This window comes from Eublepharis macularius, chromosome 2 (assembly GCF_028583425.1).
Source record: "Eublepharis macularius isolate TG4126 chromosome 2, MPM_Emac_v1.0, whole genome shotgun sequence".
NCBI classification, from domain to species: Eukaryota; Metazoa; Chordata; class Lepidosauria; order Squamata; family Eublepharidae; genus Eublepharis; species Eublepharis macularius.
In genome coordinates, this window is record NC_072791.1 from 56,653,749 (window position 1) to 56,679,078 (window position 25,330).

At 39.6% G+C, this 25,330-nt stretch overlaps 1 protein-coding gene across 3 annotated transcripts in view; it reads left to right on the forward strand.

Annotated features, from left to right (window-relative positions):
* Positions 1–1,515: 1,515 nt before the first annotated feature.
* The window catches only part of NOVA1 (NOVA alternative splicing regulator 1), a 258,604-nt gene continuing 234,789 nt past the window's right edge, over positions 1,516–25,330 (forward strand). The window contains exons 1-2 of one of the 3 annotated variants that reach the window (XM_054972288.1): positions 1,516–2,131; positions 3,923–4,066. In XM_054972288.1, the coding sequence (XP_054828263.1) occupies positions 1,996–2,131; positions 3,923–4,066 (280 nt within the window). In that variant the 5' untranslated portion in view covers positions 1,516–1,995. Of the gene's footprint in view, positions 2,132–2,730; positions 2,815–3,922; positions 4,067–9,615; positions 9,699–25,330 lie in introns of those variants that run through there. The other 2 variants (XM_054972290.1, XM_054972291.1) reach the window with 2 other exon arrangements.

Consider the following 25,330-nt stretch of genomic DNA (forward strand, 5'->3'; position numbering starts at 1 on the left):
GAGCTCTCCTGGAATTACAGCTAATCTCGAGACAACAGAAATCAGTTTCCCTGGAGAAAATGGCTGTCTTGAAGGATGAATTGTACCCTGCTAAGGGTACCTCTTCTCCTCTAACCCTCCCCTCCCCAGTAACCCCCCCCCCCAAATCTCCAGGAATTTCCCAACCAGGAGTCACAACCCTAGATGGTGTCACAAATGGAAGAGAGTGAGAGTTTCTCAACAGAAATTGGATTCTCAATAGAAATTGGATTTGTGCTCCACCCTGCTTCTGGTAGAGATGCGTTGAAGCTGGTTGTCAAAGTCAGTAGACTAAAGACAAAACTTGACAGATACAGTAGTTAATATTTATTTCAGAGTGAATTAGAGTGACACTTCCTATTTGATCTTGATTTGTAGCAAACTTGCTAAAAATGGCATACCTGTTATTTAATCCCTAACATTAGAAGTTGGTAAAGCATTACAATGGGAAAGATACATTTTGGTTTTCTCACTACATCTTCATCATGACATTTTATGTACCTAATTTATATTTAACTTGGACTGATTAATGAATAATGTGAAGAAACTGAAAAATCTATGTACCCCAATATATTCCAAGTTACTGTAATTCCCTTTTGCATGTCCCATAACTGAAGGACGCTTAAGCTAATGCTTTGAGCCTTTTTCATCATGTTGCTTCTAACATGCCCTCTCTGCCACCAATGTTTCAACACTGAGGTACAAAGAATTGTGAAAACCGATTCTGGAATATTAAGAACAATCTATATTTATTTACAAGAGCGCGACATTAACGAACGCGAGGTCCCCTCAAAGAAGCTTCACTCACTCTTCAACAGGAGCGGGACTCGACTGTGGCTAGAGGAAAAAAAGGGAGCCCGACCCCCTACCCTTTTTTTTCGGGTTTCCTCACGTGTCCTCTGATTTGCTCCACTCTACAATCCCAGCCTGACACTATTTCCCTCCGATTGGCTCAAGCGTCTATCTTTCTGCGGAAGCCCGCCTCACGTTTTTTTTATTATTACACTTTTTCACTTTAACCGCCCCCCGTCTTCTCTCACGCCCCCTCCCCCCACACCTTCCACTGTTTGGGTTCCGAGGGTGTCGGTGAGGTAGTGAGAGCGAGCTGCCATTCCCCCCCCCCCCCCCGAACTCAAGTCCCGAGCGCCCGACCGTTTTGTGCCGTGTGTGTGAGGGAGTGAGTGTGAGGGGAAAAGAACGAAGCGGCTCGGCGGCAACTCCTGACAGACTCTAGCCCGGCAACGCGCCACAGACAGGCTCGTAAACCCGGGAAAGGGGGGCGGGTGGAAGGAGAGAATGAGAGCGCGAAAGCAGCACCAGCCCTTCTCAGTCCAGGCAGCCCTTCTACACCAGCAGCAGACGCACGACTAGAGCAGGGGGAGCGGGAGAGGGAGGCTGAAAGGGCCACTGAAGCGAATTCCCGCCCGCTGGTTCAGCCACCTACCTACCCTCTCGCCACATCTCTCCCTCCCTCCACTGCCTGCCTCCCTCCTCGCCTGCCTCCTCTCTCATTCCTTCCCCCTCCTTTCCCACTCACTCACTCTCCCTCCTCTCCTTCCCCCCTCACTCTCTCCTCTCCTCCGTCTCACTTTCTTACCCCCTTTCCTCCCCACCACTCTCTCTTTCTCTTATTTTCTTTCTTTCCCCCATCCATCCCACCCCCCTTTCCCTCCCCCCTTTTATTTTTTAACTCGGCTTCTGCTGGCACTGCACTGCAGCTGCTCCTTCAGCCAGTCGTCCTGCCTGCTTTTGCTTTTCTCCTCCCCCCACCCCCCTCTCCACTTTCACCAGTGCCAGATAAATAACTCCCCCTCCCCAAAAGCAGCATCCTTTAGGGTTTTCATTTCCCAGATTAGCTTGAAACGAAGAAGGGGAAAAAAGCGGGACGAGCCCCCTTTCCTCCTCCCTCTCCCTGCTCCCCCCCACCCCTGAAGGGAGAAGCCAGTTATCCTTCCAGCAGCGGCGGCAGCAGCAAACATGATGGCGGCAGCTCCCATCCAGCAGAACGGGACCCACACCGGGGTGCCCATAGACTTGGACCCGCCGGACTCCCGAAAAAGACCACTCGAAGCTCCCCCTGAAGCCGGCAGCACCAAGAGGACCAACACGGGCGGTGGGTATTTCCCCCTCCTCTTCCTTCCCTTCCTCCTCCTCCTCCCCAATCCCCCACCCACCTTCTCCTTTCCTACCTGCCCGCTTCCCTGCCTCTCCTCACCTCGCTTCACCTCACCCGCCTTCCCTTTCCCCAAACATTATTTCTCTAATGTTATCATTCATCAAAATGGCGTCGCTTTTCAAGCATCTAGCAGCCCAGTTTTATTTTAATTTTCGGATATTCGTCTTGGCTGAGAACTGCTCAGTCTTGACCCTCCAGCGCTGCGAAGCTCTTTCGCCACTCCCGTGCACACATTTTACAACTGGAGAAACTAAATGGAGAAATGGCGGCCGAAAAGAGGCACTTTTCACCCAGCCCCTTTTGATTATGAGTATTTTCTTTTGTGAGTTGCTAGGTAGCCTTGAAAAAATCTTGTCCATTTCCTGGCACGGCTTTCCGTTTCGGTGGAAAATGTTGCACGGATTTGTTCTTCCTGGGGTTGGGTCACGGTGATGGGATGTGTGCGCGCGTGTGTGTGTGTCAGAGAGAGGTTTGCGGAGGGAGGGCGGGAGTTGCCTGTCTTGGTGCGGTGACTTGTTAGTTAACATCCTGCTCTTCCTGGATGAGATGAGTTATAACGGGACCAGCATCTCCTCTATTCATTTGCACTGGAGTCTTCATAACAATGCACCGAGGCAGAGGTGAATTTATTCATCCAGCATTAGCAAACAGAATTAGATAGCTGATGTATTTAACTGTTTGTATAATGTATTGGGGGGCGCACCTGTACTGGCTGGGACATTGACTGTCAGAGAAAGTCATATGGCTCTGAACCTGTTCCTTTATAAATGCATAACTTTGCTAAAGATGCTGTTTTAAGCTAAACTGTGATATCCAAATTAGGGGATGTTTTTAATAAAGAGGGCTTAAAATGTGTTTGGGCTTTTTTTGTCTTTACATAAAGACCTTTCAGAGCTAGCTCCTTAAAAGGTCCACATCACTGATGGTGACAGACATGTACTGGTGAAGGGAGTACAACTGTTTGATCGTTGAGAAATATTTGATTCATTCATTCATAGCATTTACCTTCCCAGTTCTGGCTCTGTAATTTTCTCCCCCTTTAGCTTTGGGTAACTTAACACTAGCTGTCACCTTTTCAGTGTATACATGATTTCAGCTTCCTTTCATCTGGGGAAAAAATCTTCTTAATGTCCTTTAATTAATGAGTTTAAGAGATCATTGGTATCTAAGAAGTATTAAATAAATAAATCAGATTTACTTAAGCAAATGATTGTATCTACATTGCATTGAGTTTTTTTTTTAAAAAGTAACTGAAGAAAGCCCTCTGAACAAAATCTCACCTTTTGGGATTATTTGCAGGGAAAATTCTTATGAGGAATACAAACCAGCAGCTAATTTCTGATGATAAAAAATAGCCTTTTATTACTAACAGTTTTCTTCTTTTTAAAAAAACGTTTGCTGAATTTCAGGAAAAGTTGCAATTGCTGGTCAAATTTTTGTGAAAGATATAGGTCTTCTTCGAAGGCATCAGTTTCTTCATATTGTATCATAAGAACTAGTGCTGGACTTAGAACTGTTTCACATACAGAATTAAACTTGAACTGGGTCATCTCTTCCCACAGCGCCATAAAATTAAAGACAGTTTATTAGATTCATGATATGAAGGTGCTGGTGCAACTAGTTATGTATGTCTGTATACTACTGCTTAATACAGTTAAAAGCATTTTTGGAGGCTTGAAGAATGACATTTCAGGTAGTAATTAATTTTCTATATCTCAATTTTTTCAGAGGACGGCCAATATTTTCTAAAGGTCCTCATACCTAGTTATGCGGCTGGATCTATAATTGGGAAGGGAGGACAGACAATTGTTCAGTTGCAGAAAGAGACTGGGGCTACCATCAAGCTCTCTAAATCCAAAGATTTTTACCCAGGTAGGTGCAAGATTTAGAAGATATGTTAAATTCCTAGGGCAATATATACATATCTCTGTATAATTAAACAGCGTACCTTTAAAATTAAACAGCATTGGCTTGCAATTTCATTCAGTGGCATTATTAAATAATAAAATAAGCACTCAAATATAATTTGGGGGTGGGGGAAATATACTGGTCTTTGTATTCCCCCCAAATGATAATAAGTGAGCTAATAATGACGGGGGCGGGGGTTGGAAATCAGAAGGATATTGCTAATATGCCTGTATTTTCTGAGAATTTTGTTCTTATTGCAAGCAATATTTTAAGAAACCAATCTTGACAGCTGGCATCAAGAAGTATTTTTTTAAAGTTTTAAAACATCGTTATGGCCATTAAGCTTATTAAGTAAAAAAACAGTGTATTCTTTATAGAATAGGCCATTTACCTTAAATCCATTATGTTCCTTCTTTATGCTTCATTGCTTTGTTCAGTTGCCTTACTGTGGAATAAAGAGACCAAGTGCTTCTCATCAGATGTTTTCCTGATTTCATGTGTGTATCACAGTTGTGATTAGCAAAATCTGTTATAAAAAAATACATGTAGTTCAGCTTGGAAATAAGAATGCATTATTTGAATTCTGTATTCGTATACAAGCAACAAAGTATCTTAAATTTTTCATATAGACGAGTATATAATTCAGGTATGGTCTTTATGGTGATTTTTATTATACTGAAGTAGCAATCTGAATAAGATTTCGGAGTGACTGAGCAGGTGCTGAAAGCAGCAATGAAACGTTATTGATAAAAATGTTCTGATAGTGCTTTGATTTTGTAATTCTGAATGGCAGTTGTAGCTCTGCATTGAGATGGCCTGCTCCGCTGTTCCCCTAGTTGTAAAAGCAAAGCTGCTTTACATTTGTTGTTTGTATTTAGGCAGATGACTAAAATTTGGGTGGGGGGAAGGGGGGGAAGAGTCTGGCATGAGTATAAGCCAAGCAAGAGTATATAAAATATCATATTTCACTACTCTGTCTTGGATTCAGAAGTCGGTCAGTTCTTTGATTTAGAATTTACCGTCTTGTGATGTTTCTTCTACAGAGGTAGACAAGTAACAGAGGTGAGATTATAGGTAAAGTGCACTACTTTTATAAATGTCATTTTCTTGAAGTAGTGCACATACTATTTATGACATAACTTGTATCTTTTTTAAGGGTGTGAATAACATGGAGGTCAGTATATATAGGATAGCTGACATAATCCTTAGTTTTGTGAGAGTTTGGAAAGACCATGATTGCAACTCCAATAGCAAATTAAATTTAGAGGCAATAGAGGATGAGGAGTATGTGTAATTCTGTCCAGTGTGTGGTGGTGGTGAAGATGATGATGGGGGGGGGGATGGTTGAATATGGTGGATAATGCAAATTAAAAAAAAATGTTTAACTGTATGATGAAGGAACAGTAGAAGCATTTATCTTTTCTAGTTCTGATAGAAATCAGTACTAAAAAGCGGTTTGGCTTTACAGGATAGCAAATACATTTTTCATGTTTTTCTGAAAATTTTAAAATTAGAAAAAATACAACATTGTTTTAAGTGTTCTGATGACGTAAACAGGTTCCCTCAGAAGGAAATGCCAACAGGAAAGAGAATTTGTACAGTTCGACTGTAACAGGTGTAAACTAATCCCCAATTTAGACACCAAGACCTATTTTATACATCAAGCTACGCTATTGATAATTTCTTAGCAAGCAAGTGATTTGGACTTACATTAAACTAGACTGTTACCTGTTAAAACGTGAGCAGATGTGAGGTAGGAACTCTTTATTGGTGCTAGTTAGTGTATCTGTTTGCATTTTTCCATGAGCCTGAGAAATTTTTGGAGCTCTTGGCATTCTTCAAGATGGTGGGATTTGGGTTTCTTCCATTCCAAAATCTTAATCTGGACTGTGCTAATTTTAATTTAGCTTTAAATTAGAACAGACATTGATATTTTCTAAGTGTAAAATTTTGAACTAATTTTAAGATTTTTATATAACTCTGGGGCTCTAAAATTTTATATTTACTAGTAGTTGCCGATTGAACATTTTATTGCTAGTTATGCAGAATAAAGGAGAAAGTATGTTTATACAAAACTCTTATGCTATAGAAAAAATTAATTTTGATATAGCATGAATCAGCATTAGTTATAACTAGTAACATAAATAATATTATATATTTACTTCTTTAAATAAAACAGTATTGTTCTTCATTAGCTGGTGTTGACCAATTTAACACACATTTTCAGATAAATCTAATTGTGTTTATGCTGACAAAACACATTTAACCTATAATTTAAAGAAAATGTTAAGAAGGAATGTTACTCATCCAGAAGGGTAATTTTTTAAAAGAAAGCATAAGAAGGCATAAGCATTATGCCTGATACTGTTCTCTAATTGTTTGCAAGAGTGTTTATGTAGTTCGGCTCTTTGGTGTTCAGTTCACTCCTTGATGGAACAGGAGAACTGCAGGTGATGGACTGATTACTTCTTGTTGTTCCCTGTAAAATACATGCATTCCTCCCTCCAGACACACTTTGTGCTTGTGAATTCTACTGAATGTACCTTTGAGAGGTGCAGTCTATTTGTATTTCTGGATATTCTTTCATTTCAACTGAAAAGGAATTAGTGGACTTTATATGCAGCACATCTTCTGCTAATAAATCCCTTTGACTTTTGGGGTGGGGGGAATGATGGTGGTGATAATTTCTAAAGATCACAAAACTAGTGAGAGATGTAGCAGAACTCTACACTTTATTTTCCGAACTGGTTTGATTTTAATTCCTGATAAATAGTTATGCAGAAGTTTAGTCATGACAGATAACAACCTTATGTTCAGTTATGTCCACAGACAGGCTTTTTTAATGCAAGAAATCACGTATGTTATTTTTTGGAGTTTGCTAGTTGAGGTCATAATCTCAAAATGGTTGCATGCAGGACTTTTAAGAGAGTTCTACAATGCAGGTAAATTCAAGTGAATTATGAGGCTGTAATACACAATGTGTCATCTTCTTACAATTAAATAATTTACCATGTCTCTTCCTTTATTTATTATAATCTTTCCACTATATCCACTCTTATGTTCTTAGGAGGTTCTTTTTATTCTTTAACGAACATTACTATAAATGCTCAAGTGTGAAAATGTGTATGTGCCTTATATGCTAAAAGATGTATTGCAATGAAGATGTTATTTTATGTGAAAGGCAGAAGACATCTTTGTTCCTACTATGTTTTAGTTTTGGCTGTAGGTGTTCGAAAATGGGAACTTTTATCTCAGATTATGTCGCTCTACGTCGTAATAGTATTACTAACATTTTTACTGGTGAGTTTTTGGAAATTATATTCCTTTGGATAGGTCTGCAAACAAGGTTTAGTTCATTAATATTGAATACCAGCTGTTAGAAGACCTTCTCAATTGCGCAGCTGTCCTGATTCTTGTTACTTTTTGTTTTTATTTCTAAAATGTAGATCTACTTTAAAGTTCAAATAAAAACTATAAAAATCTGAATTCAGTAAGATGGTTTGGCAGTTTTGGTATTGCTCTGTGGACACAGTATATAGCTCTTTTATTTGGAAGATAGCTGCAGTATTTCTTTTAAACACATTCTTTGGCTTTTAGAACTTTTAATAACTTATGTGGTTTTGTCCCTTGTTGATTTGATGATTGATTTTACAGCTGCTGAAGGAAACTTTTACAAGAGGAAATCTTGTTCAAAATTGAATTGCATGCCTTGAATTGAGTGTCCTAAAATAATAATACCATTTAATATATACTTATTACCCATTAGGCTACCATTCAATGAACACTAGTAGCACCCTGATACTTTGCAGGCATACTCAGAAGTGGAGAAACCCTCCCAGATATGTGCATTAGATTGTGGTCTTAGAATGTTAGAAGTGGAACGGACAAAATAGTCAGGGTTCAGCTACCTGCTGCAGAACAATATATTTTCGCCTCACTAATAAGGATTCATTTTCAATTTGATTCATTCCTCTCAGAAAATCCTACTTGTACCTTGCAACTGTGCAGTTCAGATGTCAGCCATGCAACAATATAGAAGACAACTGTTCATTCATAATGCATTTTATGTAAATTACAATCAAGTCATGTGAAAATCCCAGCTGTGAAGCATGATCCTTCTATCATTTAGCAGTCACCCTCAAAATAAATCTGAACAGTAAGGTCTTCAAAAGAGACAGGACAACTATTTATATTGACAAACAATTGCAAACTTGGTAAGCAACTTGCAGACATTTTCTGGCTATGCTCATTGACACCCTAATCTCAAACACACTTCAAATGAAGCAACTTCCATGTGTTTGTTACACAGAATCACACCTAATTAAGCTTTGCTTAAAGTGATTTGGCAGGAGGGTCTCGCACTCCAGGGAAAAGTAATCACCATATTTGGCATCAAGAAGAAATTTTCTTCAAGTTTGATGGCAGTTATCCTGGAGTAACAGAATGTGACTTGGCTTACTTGCAGCAACTTCCTCACCCTTCTCATTCAGCACAGTACACTCCTTATAAAAAGTTAGTCTAAATTGATGGGATTGGTTAATCTGGTTGGTTTTCATTGTCAACATTTAAAACTCTCACATAACTTTCCACTTGTGGAATGAAAATAAAAGTTCAGTGCACTGCCCAGTAATTTACAAAATGAAGACATTACAAACAATTTGTTTTTAAAATGAAATATTATTTGGAAAAATAGTGCTGTTCATGAAACTTAATTATACCAATGCCATTTCTCTTTATTCATAATAGAATTATAGATATCCTAGTAATGTAGGTGCAATTTCTGAGAACTTTGCAATAGGTGTCCTTCAGGAGTGTTTCCTCAGTTTCTTTTAAAATAATTTTAAACTCCTTTTTAAAGAGGCTGACTGAAATAAATTACCCTTATTTTATAAAAGAACGTCATCTTTTGATGATTAATGTTCTAGCTTTAGGTTTTAACAGAGTATTTGTTAAAACTAGCATTGCAAATTAATATAACTGTACTAGGAAATAAACACATTTCTATGTTAATGGATTACTTCTGTCCTGTAAGACAGCAAATTTTGAAAGCAGATACTGTGAAAGTTGGGGTTAAAAGGAGGGCTTCTCCCCTGATTGCCATCTTATTTCCATCTTCGGTCATAGTTCTACTTTAACTTAAAACAACATCTATAGAGATCTAACTTACAAACATCTCTCTGGGACTCATCATTGCAGTTTGCAGCAGGTGCAGTTGGCGTAGCAACCCTTCTCAAGAAGAGGTTAGTTTGTTTTTAACATTTATCAGGAGTCCAGAGGGAATGAATGACTGGTAGAGAATGTGAAGGTTGTCAGTTGTCCAGTGCTGGAATGTTGCAGGTAATTGGGCTAGACTGGTGGGAACTGTGGCAGTGTGCTTCTCACGTTGCACTGCAGCTGCTGTTGATCTTAATTAATCTGACCCTCAGAGGCTGCAGTGTCATAGCATAAAATGCAGCACATACTAGAAATGGATAAACTATCATGCTGGTCTTGCTGAGTGTTTTAAAAACAGATTTAAAAGAGTTAATATTGTATGCAGATAGGTTGTAAAACCAAGTTGGGGAGAAGCATGAGGAAATGCTGATGGAACATTTTTGTAAGTTCTGTTTTTATAGCTTGTATAGGCTGCTGTTCTCAATATTTTTAGGGCCTACTTGTCAAAATGTTTTTGCCTAGCTAATTCTGAATATCAAATACCTTCCTGTATACAAGAAAACATCGTATATTTCCAGAAATAATTTGTTTCAGTTCTAGATATAAGTGCAACATGTTAATTCTGTTTCAGTATGTTATAGTTGTGATCTTGGTCAATTTACTACAAATCTCGGCATGCTTGGTTAAAACTAGCTTTGTTCATCACTTTAATCTAATTTATGGTGACTGCATCTGTTTTAAAAAATTAGATTTGTTCTATATAATGGGTTAAAATTAAGCGTGTTTAACTTTTTTCCTTTATGGAAGATTTTTAAGCACTTTGTTTTTTACACATTGAGATAATTGTTAGAAATGATTGTTTATGTTATGCTGCCCTGATTGGTGTTTTGGAATATAAATATGTAAATAGTGGTAGGCTTAGAAATGTGCACTCTTTGAATCATAGGGTAACTTCATTATTTTGAATTAAGTTTTTAAGTACCCATTGAGGGCAAATATACATTGACTTCTTAAACTGAGTAGACTTACCCAACTTAGTGGGTATTCTTTTAACACATTCGACTTACTCAGTACATCGACTATCTAAGCATCTTCAGGTGATAATCCTGCCTGGAAAACAAAGCACAGTCTTATGGGCTTCATTCAAGAATTGCTTAACATTTACAGCAAGTATAATTCTCACTTACGAGCATGTGTTCCTTTTTCGTGTGGAACATATAAAAATGTATATTCCATCATTATTCTCTCCTCCCCTCCCCTCCCCTCCATATTCTGTTAGACCTCCTTTGTCACAAGGGGTGGAATCCTTTGAAAAACAATTTTGATTCCTTCAGAACGTGGCTTAAAAATTTGGCATCACTATGTTAAAATTATTAGTTTATTTCTGAATAATAATTTTCACCCATGAATTTGTTCACATTTGTCTTCTGATACTGCTTGTCAATAACTTGGAAAACATTAATCAGTTACCTTAGTCTCTTTGAAGCCTGCTGTAAGGCTCTATCCATATTATTGTTAGTTCTTCATTTTTTCCGTGGCTTTGGTTTGAATCATATAGTTCATATTCTGTAAACCTATGTATGAACACACTCCTCCAAAAACTTCCCCAAGGATCCAGGAAGAAAGGAGAATTAAATGTCCAACCTAAACATAACATTTGGAAATACATTCTGCACATTTTAAAGGCATATGTTCATTAAGAATATTAAAAATCTAGAAAATGATAAGTTTGCTAGAGGCAAGTGTTCGAACTAAGTTTTAAACTGATAGAGGCTGGTACTTCCTGTAAGTAACTGAGACACTTGTTTATTTTTTTGTCTTTATAGCAGAGTTGTGATTCTCTCCAAGTGATAGATTCATAACTGTGCTGCATAATTTTTACATGGACAACTTTGTATAGGAAGGGGTAAAATAGCATGGTTCACCATGGCCAGTATTTAAATCTTAAAAGCTTTGGATGCTTAGCTTGATTGCTTGTTCTTAAAAATATTTTATGTTGAAAAATGCAGTGTGCTTTTGAATTATTAGTGCTTCTGGATTAGTACAGTACTTTAAATTCTCTCTCTCTCTCTCTCTCTCTCTCTCTCTCTCTCTCTCTCTGTCTGTGTGTGTGTGTGTGTGTGTGTGTGTGTCACACAGGCTCATTGAAATATTTTGTATGATACTGAAATTCTAGGGGAGAAGGGCTGGGTGGAAGAAAACAAACTTGTGTTTTGTTTCCCCTTTTATTACTACTATACAAAACTGGGACTTTTCTCAAGTTTCATTTGGGCCAATAAATTAATTGTATCACTTACGTAGACAAAAACTGGAGCAACAAGAATTGACACTGCAGCTGTTATATTTTAATGAAAATGTACTTTATAGTTGGCAAAATCTTTGTGTTGGTTGATGTGATTATGACATCCTTGTTTGTTCTTCAGCTGATGCTATTGAGTCCTTCACAGGATTTAAACTGTATGCTCTCTTAAGTCAGGTGGAAAATGATAATTTTATTCCTCCAACTACTGTAACTGACTGGACTCACATCATCTCTTGCTCCTTTCTTAATAGAACAATGTCATTTTGTAGAGTACAAAGTCTTGGAAGATGAATGGAGTACAGAATGCACAATTGATCAAGGCTGCAAAGAAAAGGGTCATTGCGGAATAGGTTTTTTATTTATTTATGTTATTTATAGTCTGCCTTTCTCAGTGAGAGTCAAGGCAGATTACATAGTATGTCAATACCAACTATGGCTGGAACAGCCCATAAAAATACAATAAGCTTCAGCAACAGTCAGTACATAGTAGTAAAGTCTGCAGTCCCTATCCCTTTTCTAAAATATCTCTCTGAACCATTTTGATACAGAACAGCCCACCTACATACATAACCCCCTCCCCCAAATAATTCCGTTTTGCGTAGTTTACGGAAAACCAAGATAGTAGGAGTCTTCCTAACCTAATCGGACAAGCCATTTTACAAGGTGCGGGCCACATCAGGGAATGCACATGTGTTGATTTTGCTCATTTGCAAGATGGCATCTATTCAGATGAGTGAGGCTGCTGTGGTGTAGCATAGGAAGAGAGAAAGTCCCATAGGTCTGAAGGTCAAGAGACCATGAAGGGCTTTGTGTGTAACAGCCAGTAACTTGAACTGAGCCTTGTAACTGATGTGTAGCCAATGGAATGACTGCAGAATGGGAGAAATATGCATGCTTTGCTTAGTTCCTGATAATAAACTGCAGCATTTTACACTAATTGAAGTCTGCAAGTTACTTTGAGGGGGGAGACCTATGTAGAGTGCATTGCAGTAACCTAGTCTAGATTTTTCAATTTTGTGGATCCAGGTGGCTAGATTGGCCATGTCAAGGTAGAGGGTCATCTTCTGGGCTAGACAGAGTAGGGATGTTATTGTAGGTAAGATAAAATTGTGGAGCTGTTGCATTATGCAGTCTTTGGTACAATATATAATACTACTTGAATGTGTCTCATATAGAACTAAGTAAAAATTGTTTTTTCATAAAATATACTACGAAAATGAAATGTGGTACACATGTTGCATCTGAATACTGTCCTGAATACTTCAAATACAGGTTTTTGTGCTACATGTGATCACTGATCCAAGTAGTGAATGGATAGTGAATTTTTCCAGTCTGCCAGTTAAAAAAATTCTGGAGCTCCTTTTGCTTTATTTTTCTAGTCTTTTATTTCAAATTAACTGCCTTTTACGTATATAACAAAAATACTATGTCATCGATTTCCCCCCTTCTTTTCCTCTAGACTAGTCTCTTCTTATTGCCTTGATCTATGGCTTCTGTTTTTTATACCATATATAACTGTTTCTGGTCTTTCAATTACAGTAGATTTAACACGTGTTTTCTTGGCCTTCCATAATAATAAAAATAATAACTGTGCTTATATACCACTGTTCTAGATGGATTAGTTCCCCAATCAGAGCGGTGAATAAAGCCAGTGTTGCTGTTATCCCCACAATTCTGCTAGGAGGCTGGGGCTGAGAGGAGTGGCTTACCCAAGAACACCAACTCAGCTTTTGGCAGTAGTGAGATTCGAAGCAGAGTGCTGATTCACAGCCCACCACTTAACCACTATTAACTTTTCAGATCTACACAAAAAAGGCCAGTTCACACTTTAAAAAAGCATTGCCTACGCTATATAAAATTCACCTGTATCCAGTCCATTCCTTTCATTATATTAGATTAGAGTTTGCAGTACTATTAATGGAGTAAGTTGGTGGGAGAGATTTTTGTAGTCCGTTTCCTTCCAGCTGTTACTGAGGGTTTGTGTCCTGTCAGGACCAACCTTGGATGTGGCACAAGTAGCTGTAGTGAAAAAGGAACATCTGCAAGAATAGTCCCTGTTTCCCACACAGACTCTTCCATCATTCATCACAAGAGACATAAGGGAAAAAGTAAGATTGTTGGGCATCTGATAGTGGCCCTTGCTTATTTGTGAGCTTGGATGAAATTTGAGAAGGTTGTAAAAATGGCTTATTTATGAATTGAGCTTGGTGGTATTGAAATGTAGTAACAATAGTAATACATTAGTGTTTTTACCAAAAAAAGATAGTATTGAACTATAAAATAGGTATTATAACAAGTATAGGAAATCTGTATTCAGAGCTTTTTTAAAAATTAGTGTTGCAATAGTGTTTTAGCTATTCATAGAGAGTTCAGTGTAAGCTGTCTTTTACTTTGTAGCTTGACTGCAATGTAGTGGAGCTTTTTTCTTCCGAGTTTCAGCAAATATTAATTTATAATAATTACTGTATTTGATTCATTATCTATGCAGTTTCTTAGTTGCTTTTTATCTAATCATATAAAGCCTTTAGGAAATAATAAACAGTGTGAGAGTAACTTTTCTCTAGAGCCTCTCAGTTTTGAAGCACTTTAGACTGTAGTATATGTTGAAAAATGCCTGCAAGTATTTGTTTTTATTTCCCGCCAGGTACTTAGAAGTTACTAATGGCATAGATCTTTGCAGCGACTCCTGGCTAAATTAAATGTTGGCAAGTATTCCTGCTATCTTAGTATTTTTTCAGGACACATTTACTATAATTTTATGCAGCTCCATCAGTGAATTACCACCTTATGGTGGATGGCTAGGTAGGTAGGAAGGATTATTAGGTGTTTTCATTTAAACTTTGAGAGATGTTTAACAAATTTCATGAAATTCAAATTAAATATGTTAACAATCTCTTTTTAAGAGTAATTTCTTAAGAAGAACTTCTGGAAGGGTTCTGTTTAAGTTAATACATTTCACGTCAGAGTGTCCCTTGGTAACTTAGAAGCAATTTAAAACAAGCAGGAGAAACTGAATTGGCTGGGTGTCTTGGCTGAGTGGATTCTGAAATCAAAATACTGTCATTCACATGGAGTGCAATTTTTATGTTTAGTGTTCAACAGTAATAGTTTTGTTATATTAGTCTATATGTTACAAAGAGGTGTTCTCTTTACCTTTAAGACTTATAATGAATTTTTAAAAAGACAACATTTTAATTTGAAGAACTTGAAGACTGAATATTAAAGTCTGATTTGGAAAGATATCAAAATATGGGTGAAAAAATTTCTAAAAAGACAAATTCAAATACTTGTGTTCTGAACAGGAGGTCAGGAAGGTTCCCACCCTCCTGGCTTTCCACATACTATGCAAAACTGAATTATTCAGGAGGGCTTTCTACACACATAGGAGGGCTGTAGTGTAATGAAATATTTCCAAAAGATGCTTTGGTATGGGTATAGGGACTGTGGATTGTACTGCTGCGTAAAATATATACTGTCTCTGTAAGTATGATCTTGCTATGTAATTTCTGCTTTGTCTAATGTGTTGTGTTCATGTTTAAGGTTTGTTTCAGCTCTGTTATCAGATTTCTGCGATCCAAACCGTACTTCTTTATCAGATGTTCTGTCTTGTTGATTGTATTTCACTTACACTGTGTAATCCACTTTGAATTTCAGTGAGAAAGATGGAATTTAAACAACATAAAATAGATAAATAATATATTAGGCTGTAGAATGTTATCTGCAGTTTAGCAGCATTTGAGTATTGTGCATTTAAAAATAAAAGACTAACCTAATGGCACTAGGTATTTCTCTGCTGGATCAGACCTAAGGCTTGCATCTGATTTCCCCTTTCAAGGGTCCCTGTTCCCAGGAGTAGCATTTGTGGGGACATTTTGGGATTGCAGTGGGAAGGAAAAGGTCAAACACTGCAGATCGAAGTCCCTTTCATCTGTGGAAACCTTATGGTGGTTCTGAGCCAGTGGTTGCATGTTGTCAAATGTTTTGTATCCAACAGTGGCAAGCTAAAGAACATTGCAAAAGAAATGACATTTTCTGTCTGTAGCTTGACAGTCATATGATTTTTTGGATAATATGGAACATTTTGACATATTTAAAAACTAGTAAAGCTCTGCATATGAAAACAAATACAATGATGATATATATGCCATATGTGGTAATTTATGTTGGCATGTACTTGAAATAGCATATATAATGTACTAAAATATAAGCATTTGTAACTTTTGCAGCTGGATTGCTGTTTTTGTTGTGATGTTTGTTTCTAATGGGCTTGCATTTAAAAAACCTATTCCATTTTAAATTAAGTTTACCCATTAGTAGCGATGAGCTAAAGCTTACTTGAAGATATGACAATGTTTTAAAACTTGTACACATTTAAATCTGCATTGTGAAAAAAATAACATTGGGCTTATAAATATGAGTATGAAATAATCGGTTCTGTGAATTAAACACTGATGCATGACTGCAGTTTGAAAAATAGTCCTGACAATAAGAGTTCACATATAACAATGTTTCTGGAGTTATTCCAACCCTGAGACTTGATGCATCTTGATTCCTTGTTACTCACTGCTTAGACATTTCATCAGTATATATAACCCATATGAACCCTCTTGAGGATTTTTAAAGACTTTGCAGTTTAAAGAATTAGCTTTGGCATTTTTTTGTACTTTAGCTACCTTGACGATCTGAGTTAAACCAGAAATAAAGGTATAGATTTATATTTTAACACGGGGTGGGGGGTGGGGAGCTAGACAAAATGTACTTCAGGTAGAGTTTGCTGTACATGGTATAAGAGCAAGGATGGGAGACTAGAGCAGTGTGACTAGCATTCAGCTCATCATATGTGTCTGTTGTGTACCCGTGAATATATCATTCTTTGATTACTGATGGGCAGTGATGTCTGCCTGGAAACATAGCTAAGTGGAAACTGCTTGTTTGCGGACATCCATAGAGTACATAAAATGATACTGGGTATCCCACACCGCCCTTCTGGAAAACCTGTTTCTTCCTATCCACTTCTATGCCTGTGCAAAGGATGTAAGTAAGGACACTGGTTGGCTATGGGCTAATATATTTAGGAAAGAGTTTTTGTTAAGTCCATGATTCATGTTATTGTCTCAGTCTTGATACATGCTATATTTTCCATTGCCTATTGAATTTATAACATTTCACTTGCCCCTATTACATGGCACAGGCACTTCCTTGGATATGTGAAACTTAAGAAACCTGTTAAACTTAAGAGACTTGTAGGCTTGTGAGCCAGAACTGGGGAAATGTTGAGCCATTGACATAAATCTGTTCTTGATGTTTTGCTTAGTAGGTTCGATACCTAGCAGTCAAGTTGGCGCTATTAAGTCTGTGTCCCTGCCTTCTGTGTCCTGCTAGTTGTGAATTAGTAATAGGCTCTATTTTCCCTAGCTCTTTCTACTATTAATAAGAGCATCATCATCATCATCATCACCATCATCATCATCATCATCATAGCAGTAATAATAACAATAACAACAAGAACAATTATATTTGCCTCATTTGTTATTATGTCAAATTCTTAACATGACGCTATCTGTATATACTTAAATCTGGAGACTGGGACAGAAAAGTCAGATCTTACTACAAACCTGAAAGAAACCACAGGTTTGCAGAAAAACCTGAAATCTAAAAAACCAAACGCCGTTGATGATCAGCCCCTCCTAAATAATAGAAGCAATGTCTGTAGCTTTTAGAAATGAATGCCTTCTTGGTGGCAATTACTAGGCAACCACAACAGTTCTGTTAGCCTTCAGGCTTTGGTTTCTGTCAGTAAACTGTAGCAGGAGGGAGCAGGGCCTTTTCCAGGGCTGTTTTGGCCTTCAGGGAAGACTCATTGGGGTCAGACCTGGCAGCAACAACTGGACAACTTGCTACCACCAGACTTGTATGATTCACACAGGCCTGGCTGTTGGCTGATGCTCAGTAGGAACCACCCCGTGAAAGTTTTAGCCTAAGATCCAGCAGATCTAGCTTCAAATGCCCACTCTACAGGGTTACTTTGGGCCAGTCACACACTCTCAGCTTAGCCTATCTCAGGACAAAATGTTATTGTGATGATCAAATAGAGAAGAGAATGCTGTAAGTTGCTCTGACTCCTTATTGTGCAAGAAAGTGGGGTGTGAATGAAGTAAATAAACTACATATATCTGAAGGTGGAGGGTGGATAAAAGGTTGGTGGGTGGTTTGGAAGCAGAAAAGGAAGCAGGGAAAAGTGAGGATATAGAGGCTTCCAGAAGGAGGAAAAGAGAGGGACATGGGAAAGTGCTCCATTGTGAGTCCTTCAGGAAGGAAACAGGGTAAGCTGAAGATAGGGGCACAAAGGAAGAGAGAAGGCAGCAGGAAAAGGGAAGAGGATATTAGAGCTTTTGGGATGGGAAAGAAGAAATAGTGGGGGAGAGGAAATAAGATCCTCCCTGCAAGTCTTTGCAGGTCCTTTACTTGTACTTTCTAGATTAAACGCAACAAGGGAAAATCAAATAAGTTGGAGTACATTGTAAAATGTCAGCTTGCAGCCATACACAGTCTAACTTAATCAAATCTGCATAATGCTACCACCAATCAACCTTATACACTGCCGAATACAGCAACACTTGTTTCATCTGCTGCTTGTTGAATATCTAGTGTAGACTGGTACTAACACAGTCTAGTATGGATTCAGGAGTTGAAAGCACATACAAAGAAGAGTAATTCAGTGTGTTGAGGAATTGGGCGTTTAATGCATTTTGAGGCAATGGTATAAAAATTATATTAATGATTTATTTACATTGTAAATAACAGTTTTTAACACAGCTTTGTAAAACATAAGCAATCAAGTTGTCCTTCTTATAGAGCATTTCCATTGTCAAATCTATAAAATGGCTAATTTCAAATAAAACAAAATGTATGTTTCATACCTCTAAATTATCCATAGCACTAATATCTACTGCAAAATGTGGACCGTTTCCTTACACATCTAATAAAGCAGGTAATCCTTGTATTATGGGAAGACCACAGTAGCATTAGAAGTCGATTGGACAACATATAATAAAGGTCATTTTAAATCCTTTTCTACCTATTAACAAATGTGCTGAAAAAGCAACAAGTGTGTTTAAACTGTTGCTTTAAGTACCAAACAAAAATAATCACTTAAGAAAAATAGTGGTGGTGCGACAGAGGAGAAAAATTCTTTATAGGGCCACTTCTATTCCAGCTGAAGGAATGCATTTTCACAGACCTGAGAATGAAGAAACGCTTGCCAACCAGAGCACATACCTAATTCTTTCCTTTTTCCTTACTATGAAGAATTGAAGTAAGGCAATCAGGAAGAGGTAGTTATGGACTGGGAGGACACCCAACTACTAAGCCTGTACAGTAAATCATTAACTCCAGTCTCAAAATCTACTGACCCCCTTTTTTTAGAAGTTGTAGTTCTTTTAAATTTACAGCTGATTATCTGACTTGTCTGCTTCACTGCACCAAGTAGCAAACGACTCTGTTTTATTCTTTTTATAAAAATGTTACTTTGACAATCTTTCAATTCTTACACATTTCCTACTAATTTTCCATATTACAATTTTGTTTTACCTCTCAGGCATTGGATAGTATAAAAATTACGTGTAGCACTTGAAATTTCAGGCTTTTGATTTTGTATTCAGTGTTCATAACATACTTTTAACATTTTTAGTTATTTTGAAAGCAAAGTAAGACTTTTTTACCATTCACAGAAATGTCTTAAACTATACCAACACTTTAAAATTCCCCCCTCCCAGACTTTGAATGAGAAGCTACTGTTATTCTCTGTTCAGATCTAATGTATACATTTAGAAGGCTGGAATTGTTTTATTGAATATTCTAATGCTGTATGTTGAACCCCATTGTCTTTTCTAATGAAAGCACATATGAAATTGCCATATGTGGAATTATCCATTTGTCCATCTAGCTCAATATAATCTGATAGCAACTTTTCAAATGAAGAGACTGTTTCTGTCCCTGCTACCTGAGATTATCTTAAACTGAAGTTAACAGGATTTGAATTTGAACTCATATGCATGAAAACCTAAACCATAGCTGAGGACATCAGCGAAAAGACTGAAATAACTTCAAATTTGAATCAGAATGTCATGCTGAAAAAATGAGTATTGGCTTAATAGCCAAGTTGAAACTTCATTACTAGACATGGGCATGAACCCAAAAAAACCCACGAACCACGTGATTTGTGTTTCATAGCATTCGACGGAACCACAAACTTCTGACCTTTTCCCAGTTTGTGGTTCATGGTTCATGGCGTTTCAACCTCCCTGTACTGGCTTCTGAAGCCGGTGTGGGGCGTTTGAAACAGACACCCTCTTTCTTCTGCTGCCTGGGCAGCAGGAGAACTGGGCTGTCAGTTTCACAGACCTCGCACTGGTTTCAGCCGCGGGGTCTGTGAAACTGACAGCCTCTTTTCCTGCTGCCCGGGCTGTCAGTTTCACAGACCCTGCGCTGAAACCGATGTGGGGTCTGTAAAACTGACAGCCCGGGCAGCAGGAGAAAAGGACTGTCAGTTTCACAGACCTTGCGCGGTTCCAGCGCAGGGTCTGTGAAACTGACAGCCTCTTTCTCCTGCTCTTTCTCCTGCTGCAGCAGGGGAAAGAGGCTGTCAGTTTCACAGACCCCGCGCTGGAACTGGCACGGGGTCTGTGAAACTGACAGCCCGGGTGGCAGGAAAAGAGGCTGTCAGTTTCACACACCCTGCGCTGGTTTCAGCCCATTGGCTGAACCCAGCGCGGGGTCTTTGAAACTGATGGGCTGAAAAACAGCGTGGGGTCTCTGAAACTTCGAACTGGCCACGGAATGGCTGGCAAAATTCGTTTGTTCCGTAAAAATGCGTTCCCACAGAACATGTGTTTCGGTGCAAACGAACCAGCCATTCTGTACGGAATTTTGTTCCGAGGTTCGTTTTGTGCCCATCTCTATTCATTACTATTTAATGTATGATATGCTATTTACATGAATGGAACAGTAGTCAAAAATGACTTTTCATTCGTTTTTTCAATATTCTACTGTTCCTATTTCACTTATTGATAAAATGTCTTTCATTGATTTCTGCAGCATTTTAATATTAGGTCTGAAGCTACCTCTGTTATGGTGTGTTTCCCCTGTGAAAAATAGTAATGATGTATTCAGCATTAGGGATATACAGTAAGGATAATTACAATCTAAGCATTCATGATAGCCATCTCTAGAAAGCTCTCAGGTGATTTAGGCCTCTGAAAAGATCACTCAGATTTTGTGCTTATGAATACTGGCTTTTAGCCTGTTCACATTTTCCTAACTGTGAATGCCACAGACATTTTCTTAGATTCATGAAAGGTGTTGTATAACTAAGGTAAAGAATGGATTATATATAAAATTAAAGACAGAGGAACTGGGGAAGAGGCTTACTGAGCGGACTATTTATAGCTCTTCATATTTTGTATCCGATAAATAAAAGTTGGCTGCTGTTGCATGTTGCAAGAAATAGAGATTTTCCTTAGCACGCTCAAACTCTATTTGATGTGTCTGTATGCTTGTGTAACCTCTTTTGTATGGATTCTACAGGGCTAATTTAGGAAGCAAACTTTCATGCACATGTAAGTTCAGAAAAACATGTTTTTTCCCCAAACCTTTTAACAATTAGTACAATAAAATGATTTTTCTTTTATTTAACTAAACTCGTAAATGCAACTATACCAAAACTTTCATCCCACAATGTCTTTGAAAGGGTAAGTTCAACATGTCGGACCCCACCAAGTCATAGAATTCTTTGCTACAATCCTCCTAATTCGAAGCGACTGGAACCCAGGCTTCTGTCTTCTTCTTGGGAAATTACAGCCCTTCAGGAACAATACAATTCCAGTAATAACACCAACCAAACATAATTCACATACACCACTTTTAGTTATATTGTTCACATACAACATTTCTGATTACCTTATTCAAGGTGATAAGAGCACATTAATTATTATCAATCTCCTCAACAACCAGCTTCTTCTTCAGCTGTCTTGCTCTAGCTACTGACTCCACCCTACTTGGCTAAACCAGTTAGCTCATATAAGTTACGCTTGCTTCAGTTTTCCTTGTCCTGTTGTGCATGAAGCATGATACATATTTCTGGATTTGGAAAGCCTGAAATCAAACTATATTTCACTATGATATCTGAATGTCAGCACCTTGGTGAACTGGAATCCATTTCCACAATTCAGGGAACCAAGTTTGTCCATGCATGGGTTTGTCTGTTTATTTTGTTATGACATAGGAATCGGCCACAATCTGTAGCCCCACCTTTTTTATGTCTTTCCTGAAAACCTGAATTACTAGCCAACTAATAGTATATAGGAGAGAGAGAATGGTTGCAATAGCGACAGCTTTTAAGTATACATTTTTCTTAAATCCATCTCTTCTGTAAAAAAGTTCTAAACAGTGATCATATACTTTGTCTGCTTATTTAGTATATACAAATAACTAGCACTGTTGGATTGTCAAGAAATGTCTATATGAGTACTTCAGCTGGTCTACTCTGATTTTAATCTATTAAACTTTTTGTTGTTTAAATTTACAATTGATTTTCAGTAAATATTCTTTAGCTATATTTGCAGATAGCTTCTCATCCCTTTTAGCTTTGAACTTGATAACATTTTAAGAAAATACACCTTTATTTTAGTACTACTTTCTGCTAGAACTGGTAGAAAATGGTTTGAATTTAGAGGCGGGCATGAACCAAAATACGAACCAAAGTTTGTCACAAACCGGCCCAGTTCGCGGGTCATGAACCAGCAGTTCATGGGAGATCATTTCTCCCAAACTGTGATGAATTTTAGCCTGGTTCGTTTGGTTCATATTTTGGTTCGTCATTGCAGGAAGTCTGGCACTGATCAATCAGTTTCTTAGGCAACGGGGGGGATGGGCTCTCTGCAGACTTTCTACTGACCCAGAAGTGATGTTTTCACGAACCAAACTAACCAGTTTCTGAACTGGGACAAGTTTGTGAAAGTTTGTGGTTTGTGAAACGCGACGAACTGCACGGTTTGGAATTTCCCCATTTCGTGTCCATCTCTAGTTTGGATTTATTCTGATGTACCATAGGGCGAACTAATTTCCTTGAGTTGTGTAGTTTTTAAAATATCCTTAAATCAGCATGGTTGTATGTTGTGGTAAGTTTGAGACTTCAGAATAAACCTTGTTCATAAATACTGAAGGAAAGTGGTATACAATGTTTGTATCTAATACAGCTCGAACATGCAACATCATTGTACCCAGGTTAAACATATCCTTTTTTTAAATAGCAGGGTAGGGAACTGATGAAGTAATTGGCCCAGTTTGTACAAAAAGTCTCAAAGGGCTAAGTGATCAAGTCTGTAAGCAGATAAAAATAGAACTTGAAAATACAACTGTGAAACACTTTAAAGTGATGTGCTCACATACTGTAAAGTTATTTTACAATATTTTATTATGAATCCTTCACTGCTAATTATTGTTAAAATATTGACAGTAAATATGAAGAACTTTAAAACCAGAATTATTTGTATATGTTTCTGCATTTAAAACTGTGGAAATCTGTTATTTTTATTGGTGTTCTTAATTCAAGCAATTTGCTAAATATAATTTCTTTTTACTGGATACCTGCTAACCAGTAAAATTCTGGTCACAGATTCTCACATGTTGGATGAGGCAGTTACAGAACTTTCATGAACATTTAGTTCTAGAGGTGCCTTATTTTGTATCTTTCTATATGCAGTTTTAGAACATTTGATCGTCTTCGTCCTTCTGTGCAGCCCCACATTGGGACTGCGCAGGCGCAGGCCAGCCGCGGAAAAGATTTTTCTAGCTCTAAGAGATGTGAGGGGGACGTTCGGATCCACCGCGCATGCGCGCCGGTGTTCCCGCCAATTTTGAATGCATATATATCCGAACGTCCCCGGCATTCCCTCAGTTCCTTTTTCGCCGCCGTCGAAAAGGTTCTTATTGTCTAGCGTTCGTTTCCAGCGTCTCTTCGGAGTTTTGGATCGTTTCTTCTGCTGGTCGGTATTTTCCCCTTGTCATCTGTCGGGAGATACCGTTCATTATGTCGCAGACATCTTTGTTTAAAAAGTGTCATAAATGCGGCACTAAGATGACCCATTCGGACGGCCATGAGCTCTGCCTCATCTGCCTGGGCGAGGGGCATGTTGTCGAGCGCTGCTCCATTTGTATGTCCTTCACTCCGAAGGCAAGGAGTGATCGGAAGGCCAGGCTCCGTGCCTTCTTGTGGGATGCCAACCTTCTCCCCCCCAAGCCATCGGGCTCTTCGGGAGATAGGCCGCGCTCCGCCGCTCCGTCACCGGCGCCGTCTCGTAAGTCGCCAGAGCCGCTCCCCTCGGAACCGACGGGGCAACCTGTTCCGGAGGCCCGACCTGATTCCGGTTCCGGGGATCGTCCTTCGAGCCGGAAGGCCAAGAAGCGTTCCGCGCCCAAGCCGAAGTCCTCCTCCAAGCCTTCGGTTCCGGAGGCTGTTTCGGAGCCCCCGTCCAAGAAGGCCAAGGCGAAGTCGAGGGCCAAGGGCCGTGCATTGTCCCCAGCTCCGACTGTGCTGCCTGGTTCTCCGGCCGAACCAGTCCTGATACCCGACGATGTGGTGAGTCTCCACACCCCGTCGCCTCCTTGCACGCCTCCTCCGTCGGTTCCCGAGGAATTTATGCCGTTTCCGCCTTTCCCGGAACCGTTCCAATCTTTTGAGCGCTCCCTGCCGTCCGCCCCGGCGCCTTCAGAGGCCTCCGTTCCACTGCCGTCTACCTCGTCGGTTCCGATGCCTCTTCGCTGGCCTGCCCCGGTGCCTGCTCCTCTGCCCCCTTGCCAGCCGGTCGCGGGGGTTGGGAACATGACCTCCTGGCAGGATTTTGTGGCGTGGTTCCAGCAGTCGCTGCCCTTCCTGCAACATCCGTCGGTTCCGATGGTCTCCGTTCCGACTCAGCCAGTCGGGCTCCCAGCACCCGCTCCTCCACCTCCGGGCTTGCCTCTGCGACCACCGGTTCCTGCAACTTATCCGTCGGCCCCGACCGCTCACCGGTCTTCGGTTCCGACGCAAACCTCGCCGGAGTTTTCGGATTCCGAGGATGATGAAGGTCTGGCGTCACCGTCGGAGTGCTCTTCAGACGCGGCCTCGGATCCTTCCCCGGATGACACCGTGGGTGGGCCCCGCTCATCGTCCCCGAATGACGATTACAGGCTATTCTCCGAACAAATGGTGCGGATGGCCGCCGCGCTGGAGATAGACGTCTCCTCCACGACCTCCAAGCCCAAGAGTAAGCTGCTGGAGGCGCTGTATTCCGGGTCCCCCGCGTCGGTGGCGTTTCCCCCTGTGGAAGATTTTGTTGATAACGCTCTCGCGCTCTGGCAGACGCCGGCGTCCCTGTCCGCGACGGCAAAGAAGGTGGAACGGTACTACCGTTTAAAGCAAGATGATTGCCCGTACCTCTTCAATCACCCGAAACCCTCGTCGATCGTGGCTGAGGAGGGTCAGGCTCGGTTCCGTTCCGGTTCCTCGTCGGCCCCGGCGGACCGAGAAGGCAGAAAGCTGGATGGCGTGGGCAGGAAACTCTACTCATCCGCGTCTCTGGGATTCCGTATTGCCAACTTCCAGGCCATAATGGGATCCTATAATCTATTCCTGTGGAAGAGGCTGTCCTCTTACCTCTCCGACCTCCCGGAGGATCGCCGCCACCTGGTTAAGGCCCTCCAAGCCGAGGCCGTGAAGCTGTCAAAACAGCAAA